At 43.9% G+C, this 26,332-nt stretch overlaps 1 protein-coding gene across 4 annotated transcripts in view; it reads right to left on the reverse strand.

Annotated features, from left to right (window-relative positions):
* anks1a (ankyrin repeat and sterile alpha motif domain containing 1A) overlaps positions 1–26,332 on the reverse strand; it is a 62,844-nt gene that overhangs the window by 20,120 nt on the left and 16,392 nt on the right. For 2 of the 4 annotated variants that reach the window (XM_022767585.1, XM_022767584.1), the window contains exons 5-15: positions 22,106–22,402; positions 21,356–21,431; positions 21,133–21,234; positions 20,790–20,876; positions 20,461–20,630; positions 20,079–20,141; positions 19,383–19,515; positions 18,552–18,595; positions 17,748–17,841; positions 13,207–13,700; positions 2,301–2,370 (exon numbers count right to left, since the gene is read on the reverse strand). In XM_022767585.1, coding sequence (XP_022623306.1) covers positions 2,301–2,370; positions 13,207–13,700; positions 17,748–17,841; positions 18,552–18,595; positions 19,383–19,515; positions 20,079–20,141; positions 20,461–20,630; positions 20,790–20,876; positions 21,133–21,234; positions 21,356–21,431; positions 22,106–22,402 — 1,630 coding nt within the window. Of the gene's footprint in view, positions 1–2,300; positions 2,371–3,901; positions 3,959–13,206; positions 13,701–17,747; positions 17,842–18,551; positions 18,596–19,382; positions 19,516–20,078; positions 20,142–20,460; positions 20,631–20,789; positions 20,877–21,132; positions 21,235–21,355; positions 21,432–22,105; positions 22,403–22,635; positions 22,715–26,332 lie in introns of those variants that run through there. The other 2 variants (XM_022767582.1, XM_022767586.1) reach the window with 2 other exon arrangements.

The raw sequence follows: 26,332 nt of genomic DNA on the forward strand, positions 1-26,332 counted from the left end.
CACACACACACACGCACACAATTCTTCACTTTTTTGTTCAAAACAAACATAAAGAAATGGTCCTATAATTCCTTTGGCTGAACTGAGAAATTCAGCAGACTTATTTGATGAACAATAAGAACATTGACGAGAGGTGGATGAGATGATGGCCAAGGGTGTAGGTTTGCTTTCAGAAGTGGGGTGGGGTGGGGTGGGGTGGGGGGCTTCTCACATGTGCATCAAACAGAGAGCCTCTTCTCCTGTGAGTCCCTCCATGGCCTCCTGACAGCGTCTTCGTGGAGACGGGGCTGTGAGCACGGCGGCTAAAAGGTTGAGGATCACATATGCAGAGGAGTGGATTCTTACAGAGCAGACAGATACAGCCAGTGATGGAGCGCTAACTACTTTACTGCAGTGGTCTCAGCTTTCCTCAAGTCTACAAAGCAAAATGAGCTCATCCCCTGACATACGTAGTGGTTAATATTTAAACAGCTCACTCCAGTGCAGGGCGTGAGAAACAAGAGGGCTGGAATAAGAAGACAGACAACTTTGTGCATAGGAAGAGTGGATCTGGTGCATTGCTTAAATATCTTATAATGTGGCTAAGGCAAAGCGTAAACTGGAAGGGAATGGTGAATAATGTGAGAGAGGAAAGCTGAAGGGAAGGAGTCGATTGTTCGCGTTACAGCTACAGTCCCCAGGCACCATCTATCAGCCCTGACGACAGGCTTTTCAAAAACCCAAAGAATAAGAGGAGAGCCGGTACAGAATCCTTAACACAACCACATTACAATACAGATCGCTAGGATAGATCTAATATCGTGTCTCTCAGGCACATTGGTCTTAAAAACTAAAAATACACTCGCTAACTTTCAAGGCAGGTTAAGAGAACAGTGCTTGACCTAAACCTGGCTCCTGTGGCTGAAAAGCACTTCAGGTTTTGTGTCATACAGCACAGCTCGGAGCCAGTGCCTCAAGAAAAGAGGAAGGCAAGGAAAAGTGTTTAAAAGCGTGACTTATGCTGCCTGTAAAAAGTTTTAAAAACACCCCATTTTTCCAGTTTTTATTTGAAATTTGAGCAGTTTAAGTTCAGTGAATAACCTTAAAGGGTACGAAGGTAAGTGGTAAATTAAGAAACTGTTTAACCTTAAATGAAGCCTTGATAGTAAATGCAAAAAGTTCTTACACTTGCCCCAATTTTTGTTAATAACTTACAAACCCTCTGTCTCTACAAAGGATGTGTTGGAACAAACTGTGTTACTACACCCTCTGATGCATCTTAAGGACAGTACTGCAGGAAGTAGTACTGTATGTGTCAATCACAATGGTGAGAAAAGGGCAAGTATCAAAGGAAGACAGACTGGTTGGTCAGAGTTTCATCCCAAAGGAAAGATAACGACCCAAACCTTCACATGATGGAGGACCAGCAGAGTCTCCAGACCACATGGAGCTGGTTTGGGATCAACTGGACAGAAGGTGAAAGTAAAGTGACCTACAAGTGCAACACATTCATGTGAACTTCTGCAACAGTATATCTGAACAATAAAAAGGTTTTTATTGTAGAAAGTCTGTTCGGCTGCTGGATGAGTCAAACATTTAAGTTCAACAAGAAGCTGCCATGATTCCTTGTTTTTAAAATCGCCAATTCTTTATCTGTCCAAGCTTTAATTTTGGAAACACTGAGACATTGAATTACGTGACTTTAAATAACAGCTGGAAAAATGGAGGAGTTGTCAAACCTTTGACCGGTACTGTACCTTTCTCTGCAGCTGCTGATGCCAATTCCTCTCCTCACCTGCTCTATTAAAACAGACCAACTGTCCACCTGCATTATACTTTTGTACCATGTCCTCTATTGTTAACTGAATTGCAAACTGTTTCCAGACGCGTCCTTCATTGGCACCTGTTTGAATTCCCTTGTGGGCAGTGATATGGATAAAATAACTTCAAGGATGATTACAAAGAAAAACCGAGCAGGTTTGGTAAAGAAAGCATGAGTTATGGGCGCCCGTATGTACCATGTACTTAGAAAAGGCTGTTTAAAGGTTTTGAGGAAATGCAGGAAATGAAATGCCGTCTAAATCTGCCCACTCAAATCTCCGCCTTCAGCCAAATGCAGAAGTTGGGTTTTTTTTTGTTCAAGCCTGGTGGGCTCGCAGTGAGATTCTCAAGAGATTAATAATGCAACAGTAGTGAAATATTTCCCCTCCCTCAAACTTTCAGCTTTCATTGATAATTTATTTTTGAATAAAACACTCAATTTCAACGAATGAATTCACATTCAACGGCATGAAAAGGTAATAATAATAATCATACTCTACCTGGTGTAGCATATTGCTGATCTCTGGAAAAATCGATGCCAGCACCAATCAGTGTCATGATCTTCTCGATCTGAGGACAGGGACAGAAGAGAGAGAGATGAGAACCTGGAGACGCCGTCACAGTTTAACCTCCACCTCTCACCAGCAAATGTCCCCATGCCTTAAACAATAAAGCACCAAATGTTACAGTCACTCTGCGAAGGCAAATGACAGCGTTGAGGGAACCTTCAGCGAGAGAAAAGTCCGCCACGGTGGTTTTTACGAAGACACATAAATAAAAAAAAATTTGAAGGGCATCTTAAGCAGCAATGCACCATGGTTGATTGCCTTTATATCTCATTTATCGCCACAGCATTACAGTCATTTCCATTGTCTCATATTGGACAAGTTACTGGCACTGGGCTGCAGGCAGCAGCATCTCATCTGCTGCCTGCAGCCAAAACAATTCTGATTTACACAGACATCCCAGTTTCACAATCTGGCATAAATGATCACAAAGCACAAGTTTTGTTAGGGCAATCAGGGAGAGGCGAGAGAGAAAGTGTGACAGTCTTTAAAAAAAAGAAAAGGAAAAACAGAAACACAAATCAATGTCAGGTTAAACTATCTGTGTCACGATGTTTGCTCCAATAACACTTGTAACAATTAGCTATTGTTTCAAGGCAACAGAGGCTCATAGTACACAGAGTGAAAAAAGAGAGATAACTAAAAAATGAAAAGATGCCCAGATTCCCATGTTGTCTTGCAATAGTTTCATGCATCTCTACACAATGCATGTGAACATTACTGGGGTGTTGTCTCCCAGCATAGTCACTGATATCGACGTGTCATACACATGCACACATGCGGACATACCCAATCAGAATAATGCATTCATAATGGCGCTGAGGCAGCAGTGGGTCATTGAGTCGATGTTACACCTGTCACAGCACAGAAACATGGCTCCCGCCTTTCAATGAGTCCAGGGCTGAGCATGCACACACTTTGGGAGTGCAGAAAATGAAAAGGTAGAAACTGACAGTGCCGCTGTCACACCTGTCAGGTACTGTCACTCCAACTCTTTTTGAGGATAAGGGCATGTTTTATAAAGTGGAGTGAATAGCTGTCTGTGCCTTTTTCGGAAATGTTTTATCTGAAAGCTACGCCACTGGCTGTCGAGTCCAGGTCTTGTCTGCTGCTCTAAAAGCCCCAAGACAGGTTATCAGTCCCCATTAGTATAATTATTTAAGGCAAGGTGCCATCAGGAGACCTCTGCGTTTGTTAGGTTTTCATCATCAATCAGTACGTGGATGTTTAGTAGTGAAGTGGTATTTAGTTAGAAGAAAAATGTTTGTGAGAGGAGCAGAGGGAAAAATCTAACTCTGAAGAATAATGCATCTATGGAAATGTGCTGCTGTCAGACTTGATAATTAATAGTATTTTAAAGCTTCTAGACTTGCATAGAAGAAGAAATGAATAATCACTGAGATCATGTCATTCCAAAAGGGTTAATTAAACCTTGAAAAAATCCCATCTACCTCTACAAAGAATGCCCCAGAAGAGGACAGAACCAAACCCCAGAAGGAGCAGGAGACATTTTCAATGAAGATAAGACGTCTTACTCTGTCAAAGGAATTAGATCTTCGTTGTTTTGTGGAGGGAGAAGTCGTCTGTGTCTGCTGAGAGAGAATCCAGGGTTTTGTTTTGCCTTCCTTCTGTTCAACTACTGTACCCTCTACTACACTGTGCCAGCTATCCTCTGGCAGGGCTTTGTTTTATACACAGGTCCTCTACACAGTTGACACTGAAAACAGTCAACTACATGTAACTGGAACACTATTTCAAATGAAAAACTGTAAGTGTCTGGTGCATAAGTGATGTGTTTGTAACGATTAAAGCATCAAAGAATTAGACACAAATGAAATTGAGACATGCAGCCATCAAGGAACCTGAAGATCACACTCTGACCTGCAGTGTGCAGTATAACACATTACTTTTTTTTTTTTTTTTTTTTTTTTTTTTACAGTAGCTGCTCTCTTATTTTCATGTTCAACATGAATCCTCAGCACTGAAAACACCTCATTCCTATCAAGGAAAGGGAGGAAGGGAGAGTTATGAGACGAAGGGCAGAGGAAGGATCACGTTGTCCATCTGCACAGTGTTACGTCTCCATACTGTTGATTAGAATCCTGCATATTAAGCAGATGATTAATTAGTCAAAAATACTCGACGAATAACCTCCATCTATCAGCGCCACATGTTAACTTCATGAGTCATTAAACAGGAATGTTGATGGTGAACTGGCAGCATTTCTCCTACCTGAGCAAAGACTCAGAGATGATTCAGCAAATATAGGTTGCTACTGTTTGTTGTGGAGGCGGAGGACATGATCAGCTTTTCTTTTCACCCTTCCCCAGTGAACTGAAGGAATAGTTCAATATTTTGGAATGACCTCACATCTTTTTTTTTTTTTTTTTTTAAAGACACTTAGATGAGAAGATTGACGACACTCCCTCAGGCTACAGTTGGAAGACTCGAGTTGGGGGAAAACAACAAGCCCGGCTAAGTCTAAAGGTATAAAAAATAGCCTACAGGCACCTTTAAATCTCATCAACTAATATGTTATATGTTGTTTGTTTAATCTGTAGAAAAAGCTAAATATAAAAATAACACATTAATTTAACTGGGGTCGGACTATTTTTTGGCTTGGCTGCAAGGCAATCAGTGTCGACTCCAACCAGTAACTGGTCATTTCGACACTTAAAACAGAGATCAGATGTATTAATTAGTGAGCTTTGGACAAATCCACAGTAGCTGTTTCCCCCTGTTTCCAGTATTTATGCTTAGTTAACTGTTGGCTGTCGCTCCATATTTACCATATACTGTATGAGAGAGGTATTGATCTTCTCATCTAACTCTTGGCAAGTGAGCAGCTAAGCATATTTCCCAAAGTGTCTTTTCTTTTAAGAGTGCTAACGGCCTAAACAATATAAATAGCACAAATAAAACGACATCTCTCCGAAGTTACTGCACTGAGGGAGCTGAAATTTCCCAAGCAGAGATGTGAAAAATAAAAATCTCCTTTGTGTTCATTAGCTATTGCAAGTGTTCTTCAGCCGGGCATGGCTGTGTCTTCTGTAATAAATAAAAAACAGAGTAGTCTCAATGTGACGTTTTTGTTGCATTCATAATAACATAAATTATTAGGCCTCAGCAGGACAAAGCCGTTTAAGAAGCTGCTGATGATCACTGGCATTAATCAGGAGTCCAATACGTGAAATCGCACTGACTCACAGACCTGTTGTAACTCCTGAGGTAATGAGGGCAGGGCAAGGCTCTCGTCTCATAAAGTGACTGAGAACGCTCCTGTCAATGGCATCACTCCTCGGCAATGAGCAGAGGGGGACCAACAAGGAGCCGAGATCTCGCTCTTCTTTGGCTCTCAGGAGATAAGACATGCCAACATACTCTTAAATATTGAAGCAGAGGTTGTACTAGTCCGTTCCCCGACTTGCTGCATCGGCAAAAACCTCAGGGTGCCTTTCTGAACGACTCGAGCTGCAGTGTATAAGATGAAAGAAATGACTGGTTGCATTTTAAACATGCTCACACTGCAGGTACGGTCAGTGTACCGAGCTTTGTCCTTTGAACACAATGCAGATGTATTCATGAATGCAATAACAGTAAATGACAGTAAACACGGAGCTGCATTCTGTATTGGTGTGTTTGCTCCACTTGTCCAGTAGAACGGCAGAAAGAATACTAGCTGGTCCAGTGAGATTCAGGAGCAGCTAGCGTGAAAGGCAGGTGTGATATTGTGTTGGAGCTGGGTAAATATATCCTTATCAGGAGACACGGCCCAGTGATTTCCTCAAGGTAAAACACATCCACAACAAGAAAAAAGCTTCTGAATTTCATGGTCGAGGACTAAGATGCTTGGTGCCATGAGAATTAATGGAGGAGAGAGAGAGGAATGTGTTTTTGTGCTGCAGGATCCAATCAATACAGAGACCTGAAATGGAGAGGCGTCCATTGTGAGAGCGGCTTGCTATGAACAAGGAGACACAATGAAGAGGGTCAGAAGTCAGCAGCAGGGTGGAGGTCAACAGCTGAAGAGCTAGCAGTGATGAGAGATGGTCAGGGTGAGATTTAAGACACATGAACCAATTTATCATGCGTCTCGCAGCAGGCCTGCTGCACCAGGACGACCGAGGAGAATGACTGCGCTGCTGTTTTACTGGGATTTTGAAAGCATAGAATATTTTTTCATTAACAGCCTTGAGAATCTTGAACAATGCGCAACTGAGGCTCAGAGAAGAGGGTAGTGGGAGAGCTAAAGCACGCCTGGCAGAGCCTGCGCAGGGTGAAACAAAAGGCTGCAGCAGAGAGAGTGTGCCCAGACCACCAGCTTCAAATTGGCAAGCTGGCAACAAAGCAAGGGTTGGAATTAAAACTATGGACTAGTGAATGGCATCAAGGGGAACACAAACACACCACCATCTAAAGGGGGTGCCAACACCTTGGTGGCAAGATGGGACAAAGCACTGTCAGCAGTCCCATCAACGTCCTCCTGAAATAGCCCAATGTCATGCTGTGCTTTTAGGGACAACATCTCTTCCAAACAACTTCGAAACTTTGTCAGCTCATCCCTGAAGGATGTAGAAATATATATCTTCCAGTAAGGTGAAATAAGTTGAAATCCTTTGCACAACTTGTGAGTAGAAAGGGCATCACCTCTCTCCAGTGACTGAACTAGAGGAAGTCTTCAGTAGTGGCTGCATGTCTCAGCCCCCTGTGGCTATCCTGTGTTCTCCCCCTGGTGGGGATTAGAGAATAGATTTCCCCTGCTGGCTGCACCAGGCCGTGACACACACCCACAGTTTAGTTTGATCTCAGCAGGTCAAATACGTGAGACTTCTGTGTAACAAACTGCACTGTCCCCCCCCCACAGAAAATAAAAGCTACCCCAAATCCACAATGAGTTTCTGAACACGGCAACACAGGCAAAAAAAAGGAACAAAGACATGCTCCATGAATTGTGGCAGAAAATGCCACAGAGGATTAACTTTTTAAAGAAGGCACTCAAAAGTAGAAAGACAACATGAGGGAGAGGCTCAGACTCTCCCCCTTTGTTCTATAGTGCTGTATTCAGCAAATAAAGCAGCACGCTTCAATCAGCACATCACAACCCAACAGGCTTTACAAGAAATATAATATAAACAGAAATGCTAGAGAGCATCAATTATTTTCTCATTCATGGCAGGTAGACAAGATTAATGAGCCTCCAGTGGAGCTGCTGCCTGTAAGGGAATCAATACTCACAAAAGCTGGTTTCATAGTGGCTACTGGATCTGTGGAGTGCGAATCGAAAATGAAGTAAAGAGTGAAGTGGGGCAGTGGATGTCGGCCCTCTCCCTCTGTCTACAGCCCTCTGTCTCCCTTTCTCTCCTCCCATCTGTGGAGCTCAGTTTGCTGGCCCACACAATGTGCCCCCTGGATTGTCATCTTCAGTCTGATCCCAAGGACCAAGACCAACCCGCATTAGCATGCGCTTTACACACCAGCACACCGCCGCACAAAACACACATGCACACACACTCAGAGCTCCTTAAATGGAGAGATGCATAGGCCAAGACCTCATGCAAGTCAAATCTCCTTGGCTTGAAACCGGAGGCAGTGTATCCGAGGGTGTGTATAGCTCATGCGAAGAAAAGCGCGCGGGGGGGGGGGTAAGAGAGATCTAGGAAGAAAAAGGGAGGAGGGTGTGAGAACTGGAATATTTAGCAAACCAGACTAAAAGAAGAAAAAGATGTTTTTTTAAAGGGGTGTGTGTGTGTGTGTGTGAGTGTGTGTGTGTGTGTGTGTGTGTCTGTGTGTGTGTGTGTGTGTGTGTGTAAGTGTGTGTGTGTGTGTGTGTGTGTCTGTGTGTGTGTGTGTGTGTGTGTGTGTAGGCGTTAGTGGGTGGGTGGTTGGTAATGTCCTGGGACCCCTCGGCCAAATGCTGTCACACAGCTCAGTAGAGTGGTCCAGAGCAGTCAGTCGTGACCGGCAAGATGGCTGCCACACAGAGAAACAACTGTGGATGGAGCGATATGGGCCGAGGAGAAGTGAGAGAGAGCGAATAGAGAACAGAGTTTTCAACTTCAAGAGGACACTCCCAACATCATTAAAGAGAGTGCAGGCTGGGTTACACCCAATCAAACTTTAACTACTTTCCCCACACACTCCTCTCATTTGCTATGCACTTTACAACGGCTCTTTGAATATTTCAATTCCAAGCAAATGCAGGTTTATTCCCTGAAAGGACAGGAAGAAAGACTCTGGGCTCTGAATCACTATTAAAGTGAGAAGAAATAGGCATCCAAGTTCATTAACATTAGATACAGCTCCTAAATTGGACAAAAGAAATTGCCCTGTCAAAATTGCCAAATCTCATTTGAGGAAAATCATGCAACCGTAGCCATTAGAAAAAGGTGGAGTTAACCACTGCAACCTGCTTCTTCATAACATCCTTTTTGAGGCAACAGTGGTTTGAATTTTGTATACTGCAGCTTTGGGCTTCTACATCTCCAATTCATTCTAGCTGCCTTTGCATGAATGTGAGATCTACTGGTCTAGCTGACAGGCGGGTTCACACACAAATACAGTCTATACACAGTGTGACAGGGAGCAGGACAAGAGCCTGCACAAAACTGAGATCCATCCGAGCCAGAATTCGTGGTTCACGTTTTATTCTGCAGTAGCATTTTCAAGGTCAACTGCATTGTTATTATAATCACCAAACAATATTATTTTGTGGCCAAAAGACAGGAGAGTAAATAAAATGCACTCCCATGGGATGGATGAATAATTAAAGATGATATGTGGTGCTCCTTGCCAGCAGTCTACTTTGAGATTTCCAAGACGCCTTTAGGCATTGTGATAAACTTAAAGCTGACCAGTTCACTCAGTAACGCACACTGGTATGGTGCATACAGTAAATGACGCATCTGGCTGAAGCATATCTCCTTTTCCCTGATAAGATCTCTTCCTCAGTTAGAAGCCAATACCTGTTCTCCTGGGCACTCTTGTGCAAAGGGACAGTGATATCTTCTGTTGTGTCTCCTCCTCGACAGCCTTTTTTCTCTTACAACCAGATCAATTCTCATGCTCGGGATATTCAGCTCATCTGCGTGGAAGCACCGGGGAGAGAAGACAACAGGAGAAGCTCCAGGATTATTACTGGCCGCTGAAGGCAACGGGGGAAGAGCAAGCAATCTCCAATAACCAAGTAATGTCATGGCTGCCTTAATCCTGTCATGCTCTCAGAGGCCACATCCCTCAGGTGCTGTCTGAGGAGGTGAGGTGTTCGTTAAACTGGATAATTAGACTGTACAGCGTCCTGCCTGGGACCAGAACGTTTGAAAGGGGAATTAAAAGATTCAAGCGCACAAGACGTTCCCTTGTTTTGACCTTATTAACCCACTGAATCACAGTGTTCTGCGGAGGGAGGATGATGTCTTAGGAGCAGTGTCAAAACTCGCCTCCATGCGATTTTAAGTGAACACCTTCGCATGTTAGTAATAAGTAATATTAAAATAAGACCACAGTTTTGATTGGAATCCGTCACTACTTGTGATAGAGCTGAACCGATAAATCAATCAAGCTGATACTAGCTTATATCAGATGGTATAGAGTATATGTCTTCCAATAAGTAACAAGAAATTACAGTACAGGAAAGACAAACTGGGTATGAGGTCATTTAGAAACGAAGACAATATTTCACAGTTTGTCCACCAGAGAGCACTGACATGCACTGACACTGACATTTTTTTAAACACTAAAATGTTCTGTTTATCATGTATCTTGGTCAGAGTTCTGTGAAAAAGAAATCTGTGGGATCCTTATCAAGACAAGTTATATGTGTATGTAAAAAAACAAAAAAAAAACAAAAATACAATTGCTACTCTCCGTTGAAGGGAGGCAATCTGTATCCAGGGCGAGAGAGGCAGAGTCTGCCATTTACAATGACAACTACTATACAGAAAGCTAATTACCGAATGTAAATGGGTCAAATGGTTATTGCAGAAAAAATGCCGACAAATAGCATCAAAAATGGAGCTTGATTTCATGATAATCTTATGGATTATAAATCAAACTCAGAAATACTGATCAGTTTTTAAAAAAAATTCCAGAATTAGTCAGGATATAATTTGTGACATTTGTTGTTTAAACAGCTCATCACAAAATTAAGCAGGCAGGTCAAAGCATAGTATTGCCTTGTACTTCACAATATAATGGAGGTAAGTTGTTTACCATGACATTCACTGACTGCATACAGAGAATTATGGAAGGTCAGTTTTTGATATGACCTTTACTCAAATACAACCTTCAGTTTTCAGTGAATGTCTCCTCGGCAGACTTTGAAAAAACTATAAACTAAAGTTGTGCTGCTGATGTATGCAAACATCTGGCAGTGCAGAGGTAGAGCAAGGAAAAGCAACAGTCTTTGTGGTTCTCACAGAAGACAAGGTTGCACCGACTTTACACAGGAATGAGTGAGTCACGCTGCCAAGGTGTTGTGCTTGGCCTTCAGGCTAAGAAGAGTGTTTTGAACTTTGACTAGCTTCTGTAAGAGGCCCTGTACGCCCTCCCCTCCCCATCTGAGTGTCGACGGGACTATTTCCAGACAGAACAAACATCAGGTCAATTTGCTGTCATGCATAAATGCACCTCAAAGACCTTCTCTTCAAGGTCTGACGGTTAACAACTGCAGCAAGATCAACATCTGGCACAGTTTATGGCAGCACGTACACGTCACACGCTCACAATAGAGATGAGTAAATGAGATAATTAGAGAAGCAATCACTTAACAATCTCTGCTGAAGAGGCCATAAATAGTATATGTTAAAGCCAAACACTGCAGTAACAACACCTAATTCACCTTTAGTTGTGCGTCTTAAAAAAACTCTTAAAAGCAGACCTGGTCTACCCACCTCCTAATACCGGGAAGGTGAGCGAGGTGATCAAGGAAAAGCAGACAACTCTCCGGCCACCTGATTACAAACCGTGATCCACAGCAGCCAAGATATTGACCTGAAAGTCGCTATTAACTCTGCTCGACGCGGCTGTAGGGATAGGGTCATGTAAAGGAACACCAGGCAGCGATACGATCTCCTGGAGACAAGAAGCATTCGGGCTGCCTTATTGCCCCTGATTTTCTCTACATCATAACCCACAACGTGGAAGTTATCTCTCATGGACTACACTGCACTATGAGTGGAGCACAGCAGTGTAGGAAAGTCGTCAGAAAAGAGCAGAAACAGAGCAGAATACAAACAATACAAGGGGAAATTAGTGAGACACTAGTAGATACACTAGACTTGGTAGCTTATGTTAAAACTTAATTGAGAAGCTTAGAGGATATCATTAATCTAGCCTAACAGTAAGAGGATTGTTGTAGGAAAATGGTGAGAGAGCATAAAGAGGAAACTATGTTAATTGCTCAGGCTTGTAATGTACATACCTCTTCTCATTCTTCTAATTCTTGTCATGTAGACACTCTATTCACAGTCCATAAAGGTTATGTTTAAAATTATGCCCCAAGATGCACAATCTAACAAACTTTGGAAAGGGGGGGATCATTTTAGAAAAACTTTTTTTGTCTTGAAATGATCCTATATTTGTTCAGTGGTGTGTTTGGTGTGTTGTGTTTGTATGATGGGAAGCCCATCTCCGCAGAGACTCGGGTTGGAGTCTGAAGCCTTTGCAAGATGAGGAGACGAGAGCTGAAGTGAGACAGATCTGCAGCTTGTATGTTCTCTCTGAATCTCAATTTCCAAATCTCCGTCTCTTGTCTCACTCTCCCAGCTTCTCTGTCGTTTTATCCCCATCGTCTTGTCTTCTCTAATCTCGTCTCACTGTGGCTCTACTCAGCTCTTTATCTACGTCCCAGACAAAGCATTAAAGTGCCGAGTGGAGGGAGGGGTGGGGTGTGGGGGGGGGTTTATTTAGTTATGAATATCCACAGTGATAACAAGCACAAGGCAGGACTGAATAAATAAAAATACACCAATTTAAGGCCGAGTAAAAAAAATAATTCTATACAGAATTATAAAAGAAGGTGTTGGTGGAACACAAGCAGCAAAGATAAATTTCCTAAGTAATGAACTGTACCAACCTCAAAGCTTTCATTAACATGTGCAAACACAATTTCTAACACAGTCATTGTGTTTGCTGAAAGTCTGCGTTCAAGACAAGGTAGAGCTCAAACCGCACCGCGTCCCCCTCAGGACAACAGGTGGGCTGTGTGTTGACAGAACGGGAACGGAGTCTTTGATGAAGTTCACTACGGTCAACAGAGCTGTTTGCAGGTGATACTGAGTTTTTCTTTCATCAGTGTTGTAGTTCTGAACAAACGTCTTGCGGCTGCAGCATAAACACAAGCTGACTAAGGCCTAACGAGAGAAGCTTTGAGAAAAAAAAAAAAAAAAAAAAGCGGAAGGAAAGAGGAATCTTAAACGATTCATGCCCTAAATTTAAAGTTGAAATAAGAGATCTTACATTTGCGCTTGGGTACAGTGTCCATGTATTAGTTGTAGCAGGGTTCTATAATGCATGTGTCCTACGTATAATTAATGGTTTGCTTTCTATGGCGTTTCATGACAAGTTCATAGAAACAACACTCAACACTACCACATGTTATGTTAACATATGTTTTGTAATTGTATCTCAGGCTCATTTGTTTTGTCTGCTAGGTTCATAGCTGGTTTCAAGTTTTTCGGTCCGTTAATGCATTGGTTTTTTGATATTTTTATGAGACATCTTGTGGCTAAATTAATAAAGAAACTGTCTTATTTGAAAGTATTATTAGTAGAAGACTAAAGCACCGAAATGTACACACATAATCAGCGCTTTATGTCCCAAATAGAGTCAGACAAACACTTACCTCGTCCCATTCTGAGGTGAAAGAGGGAGATTTCTCAAGCCTCTTCTTTCCAGTGCTACAGTTAGAAACAGACTCGCTCCGGTTTCCCAGTCCTCCTTCCTCCTCACTAGGAGGCGACACGAGCAAGTCTGAGTCAGACTTGGAGAGACTGCGTGCCAGTTTCAGGTCCCCAGGAGGGCGCATCCTAACGCCAGACACTGCCCCAGCCCCAGAGTCCCTGTGCTCCTTGTTCACAGTCGCATAAATTGCCTTAGGGTCACAGTCTGTCAGGATGGCAGCCATACTGGGACGGCTAGGCGGTGGTGCAGCTGCTGCTACTTCCTCTTTTACTTTGGCAGGTTTTCTTGACTCTGGCTGTCCCTGGTTGGGCGGCAGAACACCTGGAAGCCTGAAGGGTTCCTCACGGCAGTCGAAGACGGGAGAGGATCCGTGCAGGAGGCCAGTGAACTGCTCCGGGACACCTGCTCCCTGATCCTGGCTGAGCTGGGAGTTATCTAGAGAAAGCAAAAAAAAAAAAAAGAAATGGACAAAGTCAGCGAAGAAAGAAGACGGTAGTATGTAAAGGCTGGAAAGTGGACTTCTAACTGAGGGGCAGATCCATAGAGCAGGGCTAATAAGAAGCCGCCCACGCAAGCCCTGTAACAGATCTGTAATTGTTTCCTACCAGGAGTGACGGAGAGAAAAAGAGGGAGAGAGAGGAGATGGAGCAAAGAGAAGGCGTATGTTGGCTGGAGAAATAACAGAATTCCAAACCCAGCTTGCAGCCGTCTGACGACTATCTGCTGGTGCCTGACTGCCTGTATTTTATAACAGGGAGTTGAGGTTAGTCATCTTTGTGACTAGAACACTAAAAAGTTCTCCCATGTGACTGATTAAACTTTCATCCAAAAACACACACATGAATTACAAGCACCTAACACAGAGGACAACAAACACACAAGAACACACAACAGAAAAGGACTAAAAGAACTTGGAAATGTCACTGAAAGGAGTGAAACTTACACTGGCAGCCTCCTCCAACGAAAACAACTCCTTAATGAGACTGAATGGCAAGTGCAATTAAAAACAATTAGATTTTCCTCCTCCCTCTCCCTGAGGGAATTACTGCCACCTAAGCCTCTTTTCCACAATCAAATCAGCCACGGCTTGACAGCGGCCGTCGTCGTCAACACTTAGGCTTTAGAAAAAAGAGAAAAAGCCTGTGCCCAGTCCTGCAATCATCTTCCTTTACGCAGCAGTGATGTGTGTTGTTGTCTGCCGTGTGACCAGCAGCTCTCTGTGTTTTCTGCCGTCTAATTCTAGACCCTAATGGTGGCTCAGGAATGGAAATTTGAATCGCCCTATCCTCCAGCAGCCAGACTCCTGACAATTAGCCCTGTGACACATGGTGAAGGAGTGTGTGTGTGTGTGTGTGTGTGTGTGTGTGTGTGTGTGTGTGTGTGTGTGTGTATCTGGACCATCGTCTCAGTCAGGGTGACAAGGTCAGGGTGTTTGGTGACAGCGAATCTGGGGCAGTCGAACCACAGGAAAAGTAGTGACCTGTTGCTACATTTTGTTTGTCCTTCACAAAACCGCTTCTTGCTAAACATGTGGCTGGCTCGGCCGTGCTGTCTTTCAACCCGCTGTTCAAAGAGTGAAAACATCAAAAGAGCGCGCTGCGGAAGGGTTATATCTACAGTCGGGGGGGGGGGGTTATCTTACCACTCAACTGTTTGACACACAAACTCTCTCTGAATTCATCAAACTGCCTCATTACTGGTTCAGGGGCCATTTGCAGCGAGGGGGTGTGCCACAAAACGCCCTGAACTCGCTTTTCACAAGTTGCTGAAGACTTAGACTTAGTAGAGAAAGTGTGTGAGAGAGTGTGTGTGTGTGTTATAAGGGGTGAGTGAGTGTACTGTGCACATATGTCAGGACCACAGTCAAACACCCACCCTCTCTTTGGCAGCTTGAGAGTGTGAACGCCCTATGAGCACATCACTGTGGTTCCAACAATCTCACATGGTGTTAACCCTGGCCAAGACCACTGCACCCCCAGCTCATACATGTCTATGGTGGAAAATGCACACAGACACAATGAGTGAGGTCACCGCCAGAGGTGGAATGTGTATTTCATTTGGCATGGTGAACTCCCATATCTTACTAATGATGTCATGTTTGTTTTTGCAGACACTGCAGTGCCGGTGCTGGATGTCACTCTGCCATCCGCATAGTCCAAAGTCAATATTCATGCTCGGCCCGTGGAAAATTTACCTATTTTTTATTGTAGATTCAAAGGCTGTTTTAATGTTTTTAATTCTTTTATAGCCATTTTGTTGATATGCACACATTTGCAGTAAAGCAGGCAAACAAATACCTCTATTGACAGAATCAGTCAACACAGAACAATAGTCAACAGCGTACACTTACACATAAAAGGACACAACATTATGAGAAATTGTGTAGAAGGGAACCAAACTCATGAATAAAACTATCATTAACAATACAAGCAAACTGTGGTGCTTAAACTGTGTCTGATACATTAACTGTGCGCAGCTCTGAATAGCCGAGTTTATTTGATGCTCACTGCCCATAAATACAGAGGCTGTTATTGGTATTCTTGTCACCAAACAGGTGCTTTCTGTCTTTATCGCCTCTACATCCATCTGTTGCAGTTTCTCTGGTGCACTGCAGTTCATAACAGCAATACAAACAACTTCTCTGAAACAACCATTCAAAGTTGTGGTTGGATCATAGGGAGAATCAAAACGAAACTTTAAAAGATTCACATTCAGTGTGAAGAAAAGAATGCACGACGATTGAACTGAACCCTGGTTAAGTGGTGAACATGCAGGAAGTATAAAGTAAGGACAAACATAACTGTGAGCTATGTTTAACCATGTTTATTACTGCCTGTGGAGAATCTTAGGATGTTACTACTCGTGAGAAATGTCCCTTGGAAACCCTATAAAACTCTAAACAGAGGTGGAAATCTGTTGGGAGACACAATACTCCTGCTGAGAGCAGCAGTGTGTTCGTGACAGATGATACAAGGCCCTGATATTGCTGACCATTCATATATCCTCCACCTGCCATAGAGCGTGCTGAGGTCTGGTCCCCGACTGCCCACGCAGTGGGGGGGAATCAGCTCAAAGATTGAGAACCACATCCACATGAGCAGAACCTAACATTTAAGCTCAGCCAGCAGTCCGGGTTAATATAAAACACAAAAAGAAGAACCGTCAATTTAACGTGCTGATGTGCAAAAACAGAAATGACGAAAAGAAGATGTATTCACACATAAAGCAAACTTGTGGTTTTTGTGGCTTTAGAGAAGGGAAAGAAAAATATACTGTAGCTTGAGAGTCACTGAGGACAATATGCAAGGGGAAAAGGAAGTAAAGGGCCCTCGATGCTTCAAGAAGTGTTTCACATTTGCCTGACTCCTCACAACATCAGCCTTAACTGTCAAACTCAATCACTTATGTTGAAGTCCTGTGGCAACACATGCTCCACAAACACGAGTGCTGCAACACTGAACACTGAACACCAATTTTAATGTTTCAACTAATGAGGGTTAATAATCTGAAGGTCAATTCTACAAATCCACTGGTATGTATCAATATATCATGTCAGGGTGTGTTTCCTTATAAACTAAGATTACATGTCAGCTCCTGCCTCTAAGACAACTTGTCCATAGGCCTCTAGCTACTATTTACACGGCTATTAAAAAAAGGCTGTGTATCAGCAGTACTAAGACTAAACACACAAAAATCAATGCTGAAAATGTGTTAGTTTTCATCATCATCAGATACTTTCAAGAAGCAATGAAATCAAGAAACCACTGTCTCGGGGAATTGTGCCCAAACTGCTTAAAGTCAAATAAGCTCATGTTTGATAGGTTTGTTAAGTTGGACTTAACGCTGCTGCAGTACGTTTATAAATTCTCTTTCCCACAACCACAGTAGGAAAAGAGTTAAACAAGCAGCTCGAGCCTATGGGGGGAAAAAAAAGCCAGTTCCTCCTGTAAACAGCACTATTAAATCAGCTCGTCTGCCATGCTGCTGAAACATGCTCCAAAAATAATCATTCAATAAACATATCTGTATGTGTATCTGCAAAAAAAAAAAAGAAAAAACCCGGAAGCCATGCTCCTCACCTCCGCTGCATGCTTGACTGGATGACGTGGCATATCCAGCTTTAAGCAGGGATGTGGATATAAGATAGGAGTGTCACAATCTGATCAAGAATTCTGTTTCATATTGGCAATGAAATGAGTCTTGCCCACTTGCCAGGGAATGTCAATCAGCCTGCTCCCGACAAGCCAAATCCGCTCTGCTGCTTGAGAATGCCAATCACGCATTCCCTGGCAGCGCTAATCCAAGCCAGCCCATCTCATCCTGCAAACGCAAACGCATTTCTCCCATTTCACTGACATGCTTAGCCTGTGATTTTCAAGTCTGATGTGTCCGGTCCGTCTTTCCTTACCCTCACAGCCTTGCCAGCAGCTGCTGTTGTTCCTTATTAGGTTGCTAAAATCTGAGGACAGTGGTCAAACTCACCTCCTGATGCCCGTCGGCCCGCCCGCCCAGGAGGGTGCAGGGTGTCTTTCGTCTTGCTTGGGGCTCTCAGGTCATTCGGGGCAGTGGGTTTACGCTGAAGTGGGACAGAAAAGAGGAGAAAAGGAGTTTAATTCACGCCTGCCAAATCATAACACGCCTCCCAAACACTTTCTGTGTTGGCAGACAATCCTATTAACATCCCCCAGTCAGCCAATTAATAACCCAGGCTAATTATCCAGCCAGCCTAACATGAAACGAAGATGCTATCCGACTGACTTCCTGCATCACTGTGGCGGTGGCAGGTTTGCCTTCATCAGCCATTATGTGGCTCTGCTCAGAAAGCTGTAGATTAGAGCGCAGAGGACACCATGCTGCTCATTTATTATGATTAGGCAGCTGAGGAGCCGGCTAATCCAATAGCAGCTTGAAATAAAAGATGTGAGCAGATATTGTGGGCAGCAGGTGGGGTTGTGGTTGGGCGGCAGCGATAATAAAAGCTGCTAACTGTACGATAAATATGAAAAGGCAATAAAAAACGATATGATAGGCCAATAAATAGAGGGGACAGGTTTACAAAGACACCCAGTTATGAAGGCCAGTTTAAGACGGCTTTTGCCTTCTGCTGACATATGACTCAATCTCTGACTGCGAAGAGACAATCTTCTTTACTATATAACTCGCTATAGTCATATGGGGATGCTTCAGATATGCAATTCAAGTTTGTGGGATACTGTTTTCTGGCTGTCAAAACTCAACCCATATTGTTTGATGTAGATATAAAGATATAAAGAAAATGATAGATACCTGAGGTAGGACACTGTTGGAAGACTGTATAGTGGTATTCTCATCTGAAGAGACGAAGAGAAGACATGAGAGTTAGGGACAGATGAAAGATTATCACTGAGTTCACTTGCTCGACATAACTTCAGAGTTACACAGGGCTGTGATTGTCAGGAGAGACATTATGCTATGAAAATGTGAAAGTGATGTATAATAAAATCATGTATTATGCATAGCGACATTATCGGGCTACAAGTCCGACGGACTCCAGATTAATCTCGCTGCTGTTTAAACAGCACTGCCTGCGCCGAAATGATAAAGCAGTTTTAAAACAGACAGAAAACGATTCATTTCTTCTAATGCCATCATTTATCCACATAGCCGAGCCGTGATGATGACATCAGCCATTAAACTCCAACCCTTCGGCTTCACTGACATTTTCTACTGGTGCTAGCGAGGCTGACTAAGCTGGGAGGCCCGAGGGGATGGTTTTAAAACATCTATATCAACAGCTCGGGATCAAAATGGCCTCCTAATTTAATCCCATTTAATCCAATTACATGCGGTGCCATTCACCAGCCACGGCTGAGGAGGGTCTGCACATGTACGACACACACAGTGGTGGCACGGGTTGACCGTGTGTGTCGGCTCTCCTGCTGATTGGGACAGAAAGGTTTTCAGGTTGTGTTGTGCTCAGACAACGTCAATGAAGCATTTTGGAAAATGAACCTAGTTTACTCAGGAACGTCTCTGCAAAACATTCAAATCTCACGTAAACAAAGAAATCCTGGAAATACACACTTCTTTATATAATTACTTCCTCCTTTTTGGATGATACTAACAGCCCACAATTACCTTTATGGGAGTAGGACTCGTGGCTGGGCGGAGGGACTTTGGTCTGTGCAGTCAGCAACAACTCATATGTGTGATCCTCCTCCTCTTCCACCGGCTCGCCTCTCTCATCAATACTGCTGTTAGTATACAGGGCCTGCGGAAAAAGAAAGAGAACAGAGGCGAGAAAGGTAAAAAAGATAATGTAACGCACAGACGACTTGCCATTTAGAATAGGTTTATATTTCAGATCCAAATGTCTCCTTCAGCAAGGAAAAGGAAACACTGGAAAACATGTTTCTGGGATGAAAAAGAGTGTTACTCCAACAATGCTTCCTCTGTGGTCAGCCACAGCTCAGACCAGACAGGTTCTCTGATTTTGTCTTCGCTGTTTTTCCACTTCACTTCTCCTCCTTTTCACGCCCCCGCTGCCTGCATCTCCTGCCACGCTCAGATGAATATTTATTAGGAAGTCGTTTGATTTGAGAAGCGGCGGTGAAGAGAGCGGTTGTGAAAAGGGGTCTCCCAGTGGCAGATAATCATTTTCCAACAGCCCCCGTGTCATTGTACTAACAAACCATGTCCAATCTCTCAGAGAAATAAAAAAAAAAAAAAAAAAAAAACTTTTAAAAAGGCAGTCGTACTGTTGTGACCATTCATGAACATTACATATGAGTATCTGTTGTTTTTAGATGGCAACACACTCTCTTAGATCCTCACCTCTGAGCTCACCTCTTCTTCATGACCAGGCCCAGGATGTAAGGAGTGGACCAGGCGATCTTTCTATAAATGAAGATTGGAATATATGAAATAATGAATATAAGATGCAGTAAATATATGGCTGTAACTCATTTTTATCATTACTTCAAGATCAAACTGCAAGATCAAAGTTAAGAAATGCAACGCAAACCCGCTCTGTAGCACAAGGGAGTGTAATGCTGGAGGGGCTTTGCAGTCCAGTCATGTGGCGAGAGGACCACTACCACCATCTAGTGGGAGCTCAGCATTTCATCTCCCATAAAACCCTGCGACCAGCGCTTAGTGATCTGTGGTGTGGGTGTGTTTGTGTGTGAGGCTGGTTTTCAGTTCGGTTACTACTGACCTTGCCAGCTTCGCTATCCGGCCGCCCGGAGTCTCTGTCAGAGGACTTGCCGCTGGTGAGGCTGTCCAGAGAGTGGCAAGAGGTGGCTTCAAACAGAGCCTCGTACGGGCTCTCCTCCTCGGGCCCCAGGGCCAGCCCCGAGATCAACTCACTCACCTTCTCCAGATCGCCTATGACACAGGTCCAAATAAACACAGATGAACAAACAGACTGACAAAGTTCTTTGCTGAAATAAATGAAAGATAACTCTCTATTGCATTTTCCTTTCCAGTGTTTTCTGTTTTATCTGCTGCTACTAGAGCATGTCCCAACTCTCTGCTAAATATTACCCTTCTTCCGTGGGCTGGGGCTCTCCTGAGGCGGAGGGATTGGTGGAGGGGGAAGGTCAATGTCGGGGGGTTTTCCAGTCATGTGACCTACAACAGACAAACACATTACCAACTGAAGTCAAATTAATTACATATATAAAAGGTTAGTTTAGTTTATTGTGGTTTAATGAGAATGAAAGCTGTATATGTTAATGACGCTGTATGTAAAAGCCCAACTAAGGACAAGAATTGAAAATTAGCTATAAAACAAATTCTCTACGCAGCGCATCAGTTTAATGCTTGGTATTGGAACCATGTTACACTGCATCATCCACAGCTCTCTGCTTTCACATTCGGCCTTTACCTAGGACGAGAGCAACTATCTCTCTGCTCTTCTGGGAGGGCATGTCTTTGACAGTGTCCAGCGCTGTCAGGCCCTTCTGGTCGACGATGTTCACGTCGATACCTGGTGAATGACGACAGGAACAGTCGGTACAGACAAACAGCCGTGTGTTATGTGTGGATTTCCGCTGATTAAATTAACTTCACTGTGTAAGCTGTGTTGGTTAAGAGCACTGAGGTCCGACCTGCACTGAGAAGTTTCTGTACCACGTCTGCCTTCCCAAACAAGGCTGCTTCGTGGAGGGCACTGCCTTTTTCAGTCTGAGCAGAAAAAGAAACCAGAAGCATAAGGAGAGAGTCGAGACGAAGAGAGGACACCGATATGCGATGTGATTATTATGAAAATTAAAGCACATGTTTATTTCTTTCTTCTGTTGCAAGGTGAATCAGACTTAGTTTAACCTGCAGCAGTCTTGTTCCAGCACCGTCATTTTAGTGAGATAAACAGTGTATGGCAACTACCGGATTTATGCCCACCACCCGGTCCACCACTTCTCTACTGACAATTATGTGGTTGAAGAATCAAAGCAGATAATTTTCCAGTTCACAGGGCCATGCTAATTGAAACCTGCAGGATGCGGGGGCCTGAAGGACACCGGATAGACATCCCATCCTCCATTCAGAGGAAAGGAGGACAAAGAAAAGGGAAAAGTTTCTCCAGACAGATGGATGGCACAGTTTGGTACAGTGTCAGAGCCAAAGGGCCCACCAGGGGGAGCAAGGCCGGCTCTGCTTTGACACCACAACAGCCCCTCTGCAAATAGGGAGCTTAAGTGTTTTACATTTAACCTCATAGCTTTAATAGGAAGTACCGAGAGGATGTGCTGCAAGAGCAGATTAAGTCACCCAACATTATGTGGGACATGACAGCATATTAAGAAACACTTGCAAACCGAAGCTTTGAGGCTCACACACACATACAGGCCAAAACACACCTCATAGTTGATGTCCATGCCAGCGTCCAGCAGCACCTCCACCACAGACAGGTGCCCGTTCCGGGAGGCCAGATGCAGCGGCGTGTGTTTCTTGGTGTTACAGCTGAGCAGGTTGGGGTGGGCGCTGAGCAGCAGCTTGACTACCTCCAAGCGGCCATACAGCGCTGCCAGGTCCAGTGGAGTCTCAAACTTGTTGTTCCTCATGGTGGGGTCTGTCAACTCCTCCAGCAGCAGCCGCACCACCTGCGAGTGGCCATACTGAGCAGCACAGTGCAGCGGTGTCTCGTTGTCGTTGTTCTGTTCGGGGGGGGGGGGCAGATAAACGGGTGAGAAGCAACGCAGGAAAACAGCAACACAGACACAGCACACAAAGTGACAAGGAGAAGTGAGGAAGGAGAGCAGAAAAGAAGGGACACGGTTTGAAGAATGAGTAAGAAAAGGTGACTCAGTGGAGTCATTGAGAGGGTTGAACCAATCAGTGCATAGAGCCCACCACATTAGCAGATTAAAAGGTCATGAAAAGCACCAACCATGGTGAAGGACATAGCGAGTCCTGGAGGGGGAGGTATCTGGCAGATTGGGGATGGGCTGGGCCTGAGCGGAGGACTGGCAGACATGCATGGACTAATGAGGACAGGTGTTGGGGATGGTACCGAGTGCCAGAGGCAACGGGGCGCTAGGAGAGGGGCAGAGGCTCCCACACAGGTGGGGGATTAGCAGAGACATGGGCCACTGGGACAAGAGGTGAGAATGACAGTGGTGTTGTGAGACCTGGATCGTTAAGTTTTTTCCAGTCAAAAAACCCCCCCCAAAAAAACAGGCTGTCACATGTATGAAGCACGACTGTTGCTGCTCGCTCACCCCAGCACACCACCAACAGCAACCATGGGAGAGTTTCATGTGTGTTAAACAGTCAAAGGGAAGACATGAGTTCTGTATTTCCACAGAGTGAGTGAGTGAACTGTAACTGCTGAGTTAACACTTAAAAGTGTCACTTTCACATTAACATAAAACTAAACAACTGAAACTATTTTTTTTGTTTTGTTTTATTAATCTGACAGTTTTGCATTTAATGTTATTTCCATCAACTAATCTATTAATCAACCAATTGTCGCAGCACTAGATAACACCACAGCACACATACACCAGTTGAATGTCCTCCATTGTCCTTCATGTTCAAAATGTTCACATAATTCATCCAGTACAAAGATGAGAATGATCTCATGCTTGCAACCTGTCATTTGGCAGCATTTTCAAAACTTTACATTGTAGGGAAACATGCTAACAGACAACTAGCAGAGATAGCAGCAATTAAGAGTAGTAATTACAACGTAAACTCAGTAAGTGGCGCTTATTGGATCTAATGACTCGCATGCAGCAACAAGATCTGTGCTTAATAAACCTGCAAACCTCTGGCACTGTTGATGATCTCTACAATGCACAGCCAGCAGGGGGCGAAGCCTGCAAACCAGGAGCTGAACTGACACTATGGGATGGGAATACTCTCCTGACTAATGTACATAACATAATGGACAGGGGGGGACAGTAATACAGAAAAAAACAAGTAGACCTTTAGTAGAAACAAGTAGGAGAGTGGAGAGCATTACAATCACTGCTCTCAAGGCTCTCAAGGTGTGACAGAAATGCAAACATGATTCTTAGCAATATGTAAAACCCTTCGGCTCTATTCAGATAGTATATGTATAGATGGGTGTGGCAGAAAATGTCAGCCATTGTGGGACCACATGCTCTGAGAGTCAGTCATTCCAGACACATAGATCCACCTACAAAGGCTGACAGCTGGCATGAGAAACCCCCCCCCCAAAAAAAAAAACATGGACATGCATGATGCCAGGTTTGGTGACTCCCAGAGGAACATCCCAGCTGTGCCACAGAAAACAGGACATCGTGTGGAGGGGGCAACAGGGCAGTTTTAGACAGGTGTCAGTTGGCCCTTGTCATTGAGACCTACACAAAGACATGGCGCCAGATGGGATCAGCAGGTATCTCCTTCATTGTTTCAGAGAGAGAGAGAGAGAGAGAGAGAGAGAGAGAGAGAGAGAGAGATAGAGATAGAGATAGAGATAGACATAGAGAGAGAGAGAGAGAGAGGAATAAAGGGAGAGAGAGAGTGAGTATTGTAGTGCACTGGCAAAGCAGGCCACAGCTTGAGAGAGAGGAGGCGGGGCTTAGAGAAACAAAAACGACACCTGCCTGTCAAAAGAGGAGGCACAGAGGCTGGCTGAGAAAAAAAAACATTCATCCCGGGTGAACTGAAATGAACAAAACAAATGAAAAAGGGGTTTAAAGCAGTCTTTCTCTGAGATTCAAAGCAAAGTGGCCTCAGCTTTCTCCGCCTGGTTGGTTTCATCAGTTGGATTTGGGATGTGAACACTTGTTTCTTCTCTCTCTACAGTCTTTGGCTCAAAACAAACTCACATGTGCACACATAAGCACACTAAGGGAGAGATGGCCGGACTGCACATAAACAGAACGTGCTGTCTTTCATCAGTGATGTCTTTCATCATCAAGCATTCGTCACAACTTTTTAGACAGATTTACTCTGAGTATTCTGATGACTACAGCAGGCAAACACACGCTGCGGTTACATCAGCATGATTCACTTCCTCTGATATACAGGTCTGCTGCCTCAAAGGTAATCCAAGTAAATCTAGCATACAGTGATTTACACAAAGAACAACTGACTCTGAATAAAGCGTCACTGAAATGTTGTAAATGTGTGTTTCACTGAAACATGAAATCTTAATGAGTGCAACAAAACACACCTAATAGACTGATGCCTCTAAGTCAGTGTTTATGATCATGTTAACACCAAGTGTTGCACTTGCCAGTGTGGTGGTCAGTGCTCCATATCAATGTGTCAGCCAGCATCTGATCGTATTAAACATGGCTGACCAGCCACTTGACTCACAGATAGGGAACAAGCCGCCATGTGACATCAAGACTGGCCTTGCCTTCTTTAGGTATGTCAGGCATGTTATTCACACAGGAGCCTCTCACTGAGGGGAACTCTCAAACACCTCCACAACTTGCGCTTTGACTATGGTTTGTCTTTTGATTTAATTCTTTGAAATATATGCTCTTTGCAAAACATAATCTACTCACTTCATCTCACTGGGGATAGACCAGAAGCACCTTTAGATTTTGGATCCAACTCAAAATCTATGTATTATTCAGCCTCTGCAGGCGCATGAGTTGCATTATTTGATATTCACATGAAAGACAATGAGACAAAAATATCATTAAAGCTATTTAAATTAAAGAACAAACATGGCATGAGGGGAACTAAATATTTGTAGCCTGAATTTTTAAACGTGAATTTTCAACATTAACGTTAGCAGACTGATACCCCTGCAGGATAAAATCCCATTTCAAAACATTGTCATACTAAATTACTTTGTGATTTTCAGTGCAACACTTTTGTATTCTTATATAAGACGGACCGTCACTCAATAAAGACGAGGATCAGCTTTATCTCACCACAGGCCGCATGAGCAGTCAAACAATCATGTACTAACAAGACACAGCTCTGAAGGCTATTACACAAAATGGCACCAATGACTAGCAGCCTTGCTGGGAGGGAGATTAGAATTCATACGGCACAGCCAAGACTTCCTGGACAGTCCATGTTTTTATGAAAATCCTGTCTTTACTGCGGTGCCGCAGACAGCATAAAACCTCATCCCGATTTAGACCTCAGCGGCGCATGTCAAACAAGAAGAGATTAAGATCTCCACTGGTGTCTGCAGCTGATTGATAAACTCTGCCCTAACCAGGAACATCTGGAGATTACACTCCATTGTGTTTTCATGCTGCAGAATATTCTGACAGGGCGAAAGAGAAGCGCAGTAACAGAGAGGACGGAGGATGTTATGATTCTCACAACCCGGGGCTGGGAGATGGTAACACGGTCTGACTAGCGACCTCTGTCACGTGACACGCTGGCTGGCAGCGGAGCGAGGCAGCGGTTACGTCATCCTGGCCCCTGGTAGTGGTAGTAGTAAGAGTGGGGGGGTGGGTGGGTGGGTGGTGGTGGTGGTGGTGAAGGGGTTGGCTGAGCAGCTGTTGCAACTAGTGTGCCAAAGGGCTGCCCATGCTCGCTGCATGCCCGTGTCCACTGTCACAATCGGAAACCCCGCTGGTTTTCTGTGCATCCATATAAAACCATAGATCTCACACGTATGCATAAAAGGGTTTCCTCACCAT

This window comes from Seriola dumerili, unplaced genomic scaffold, assembly GCF_002260705.1.
Source record: "Seriola dumerili isolate Sdu_G_001 unplaced genomic scaffold, Sdu_1.0 BDQW01001222.1, whole genome shotgun sequence".
NCBI classification, from domain to species: Eukaryota; Metazoa; Chordata; class Actinopteri; order Carangiformes; family Carangidae; genus Seriola; species Seriola dumerili.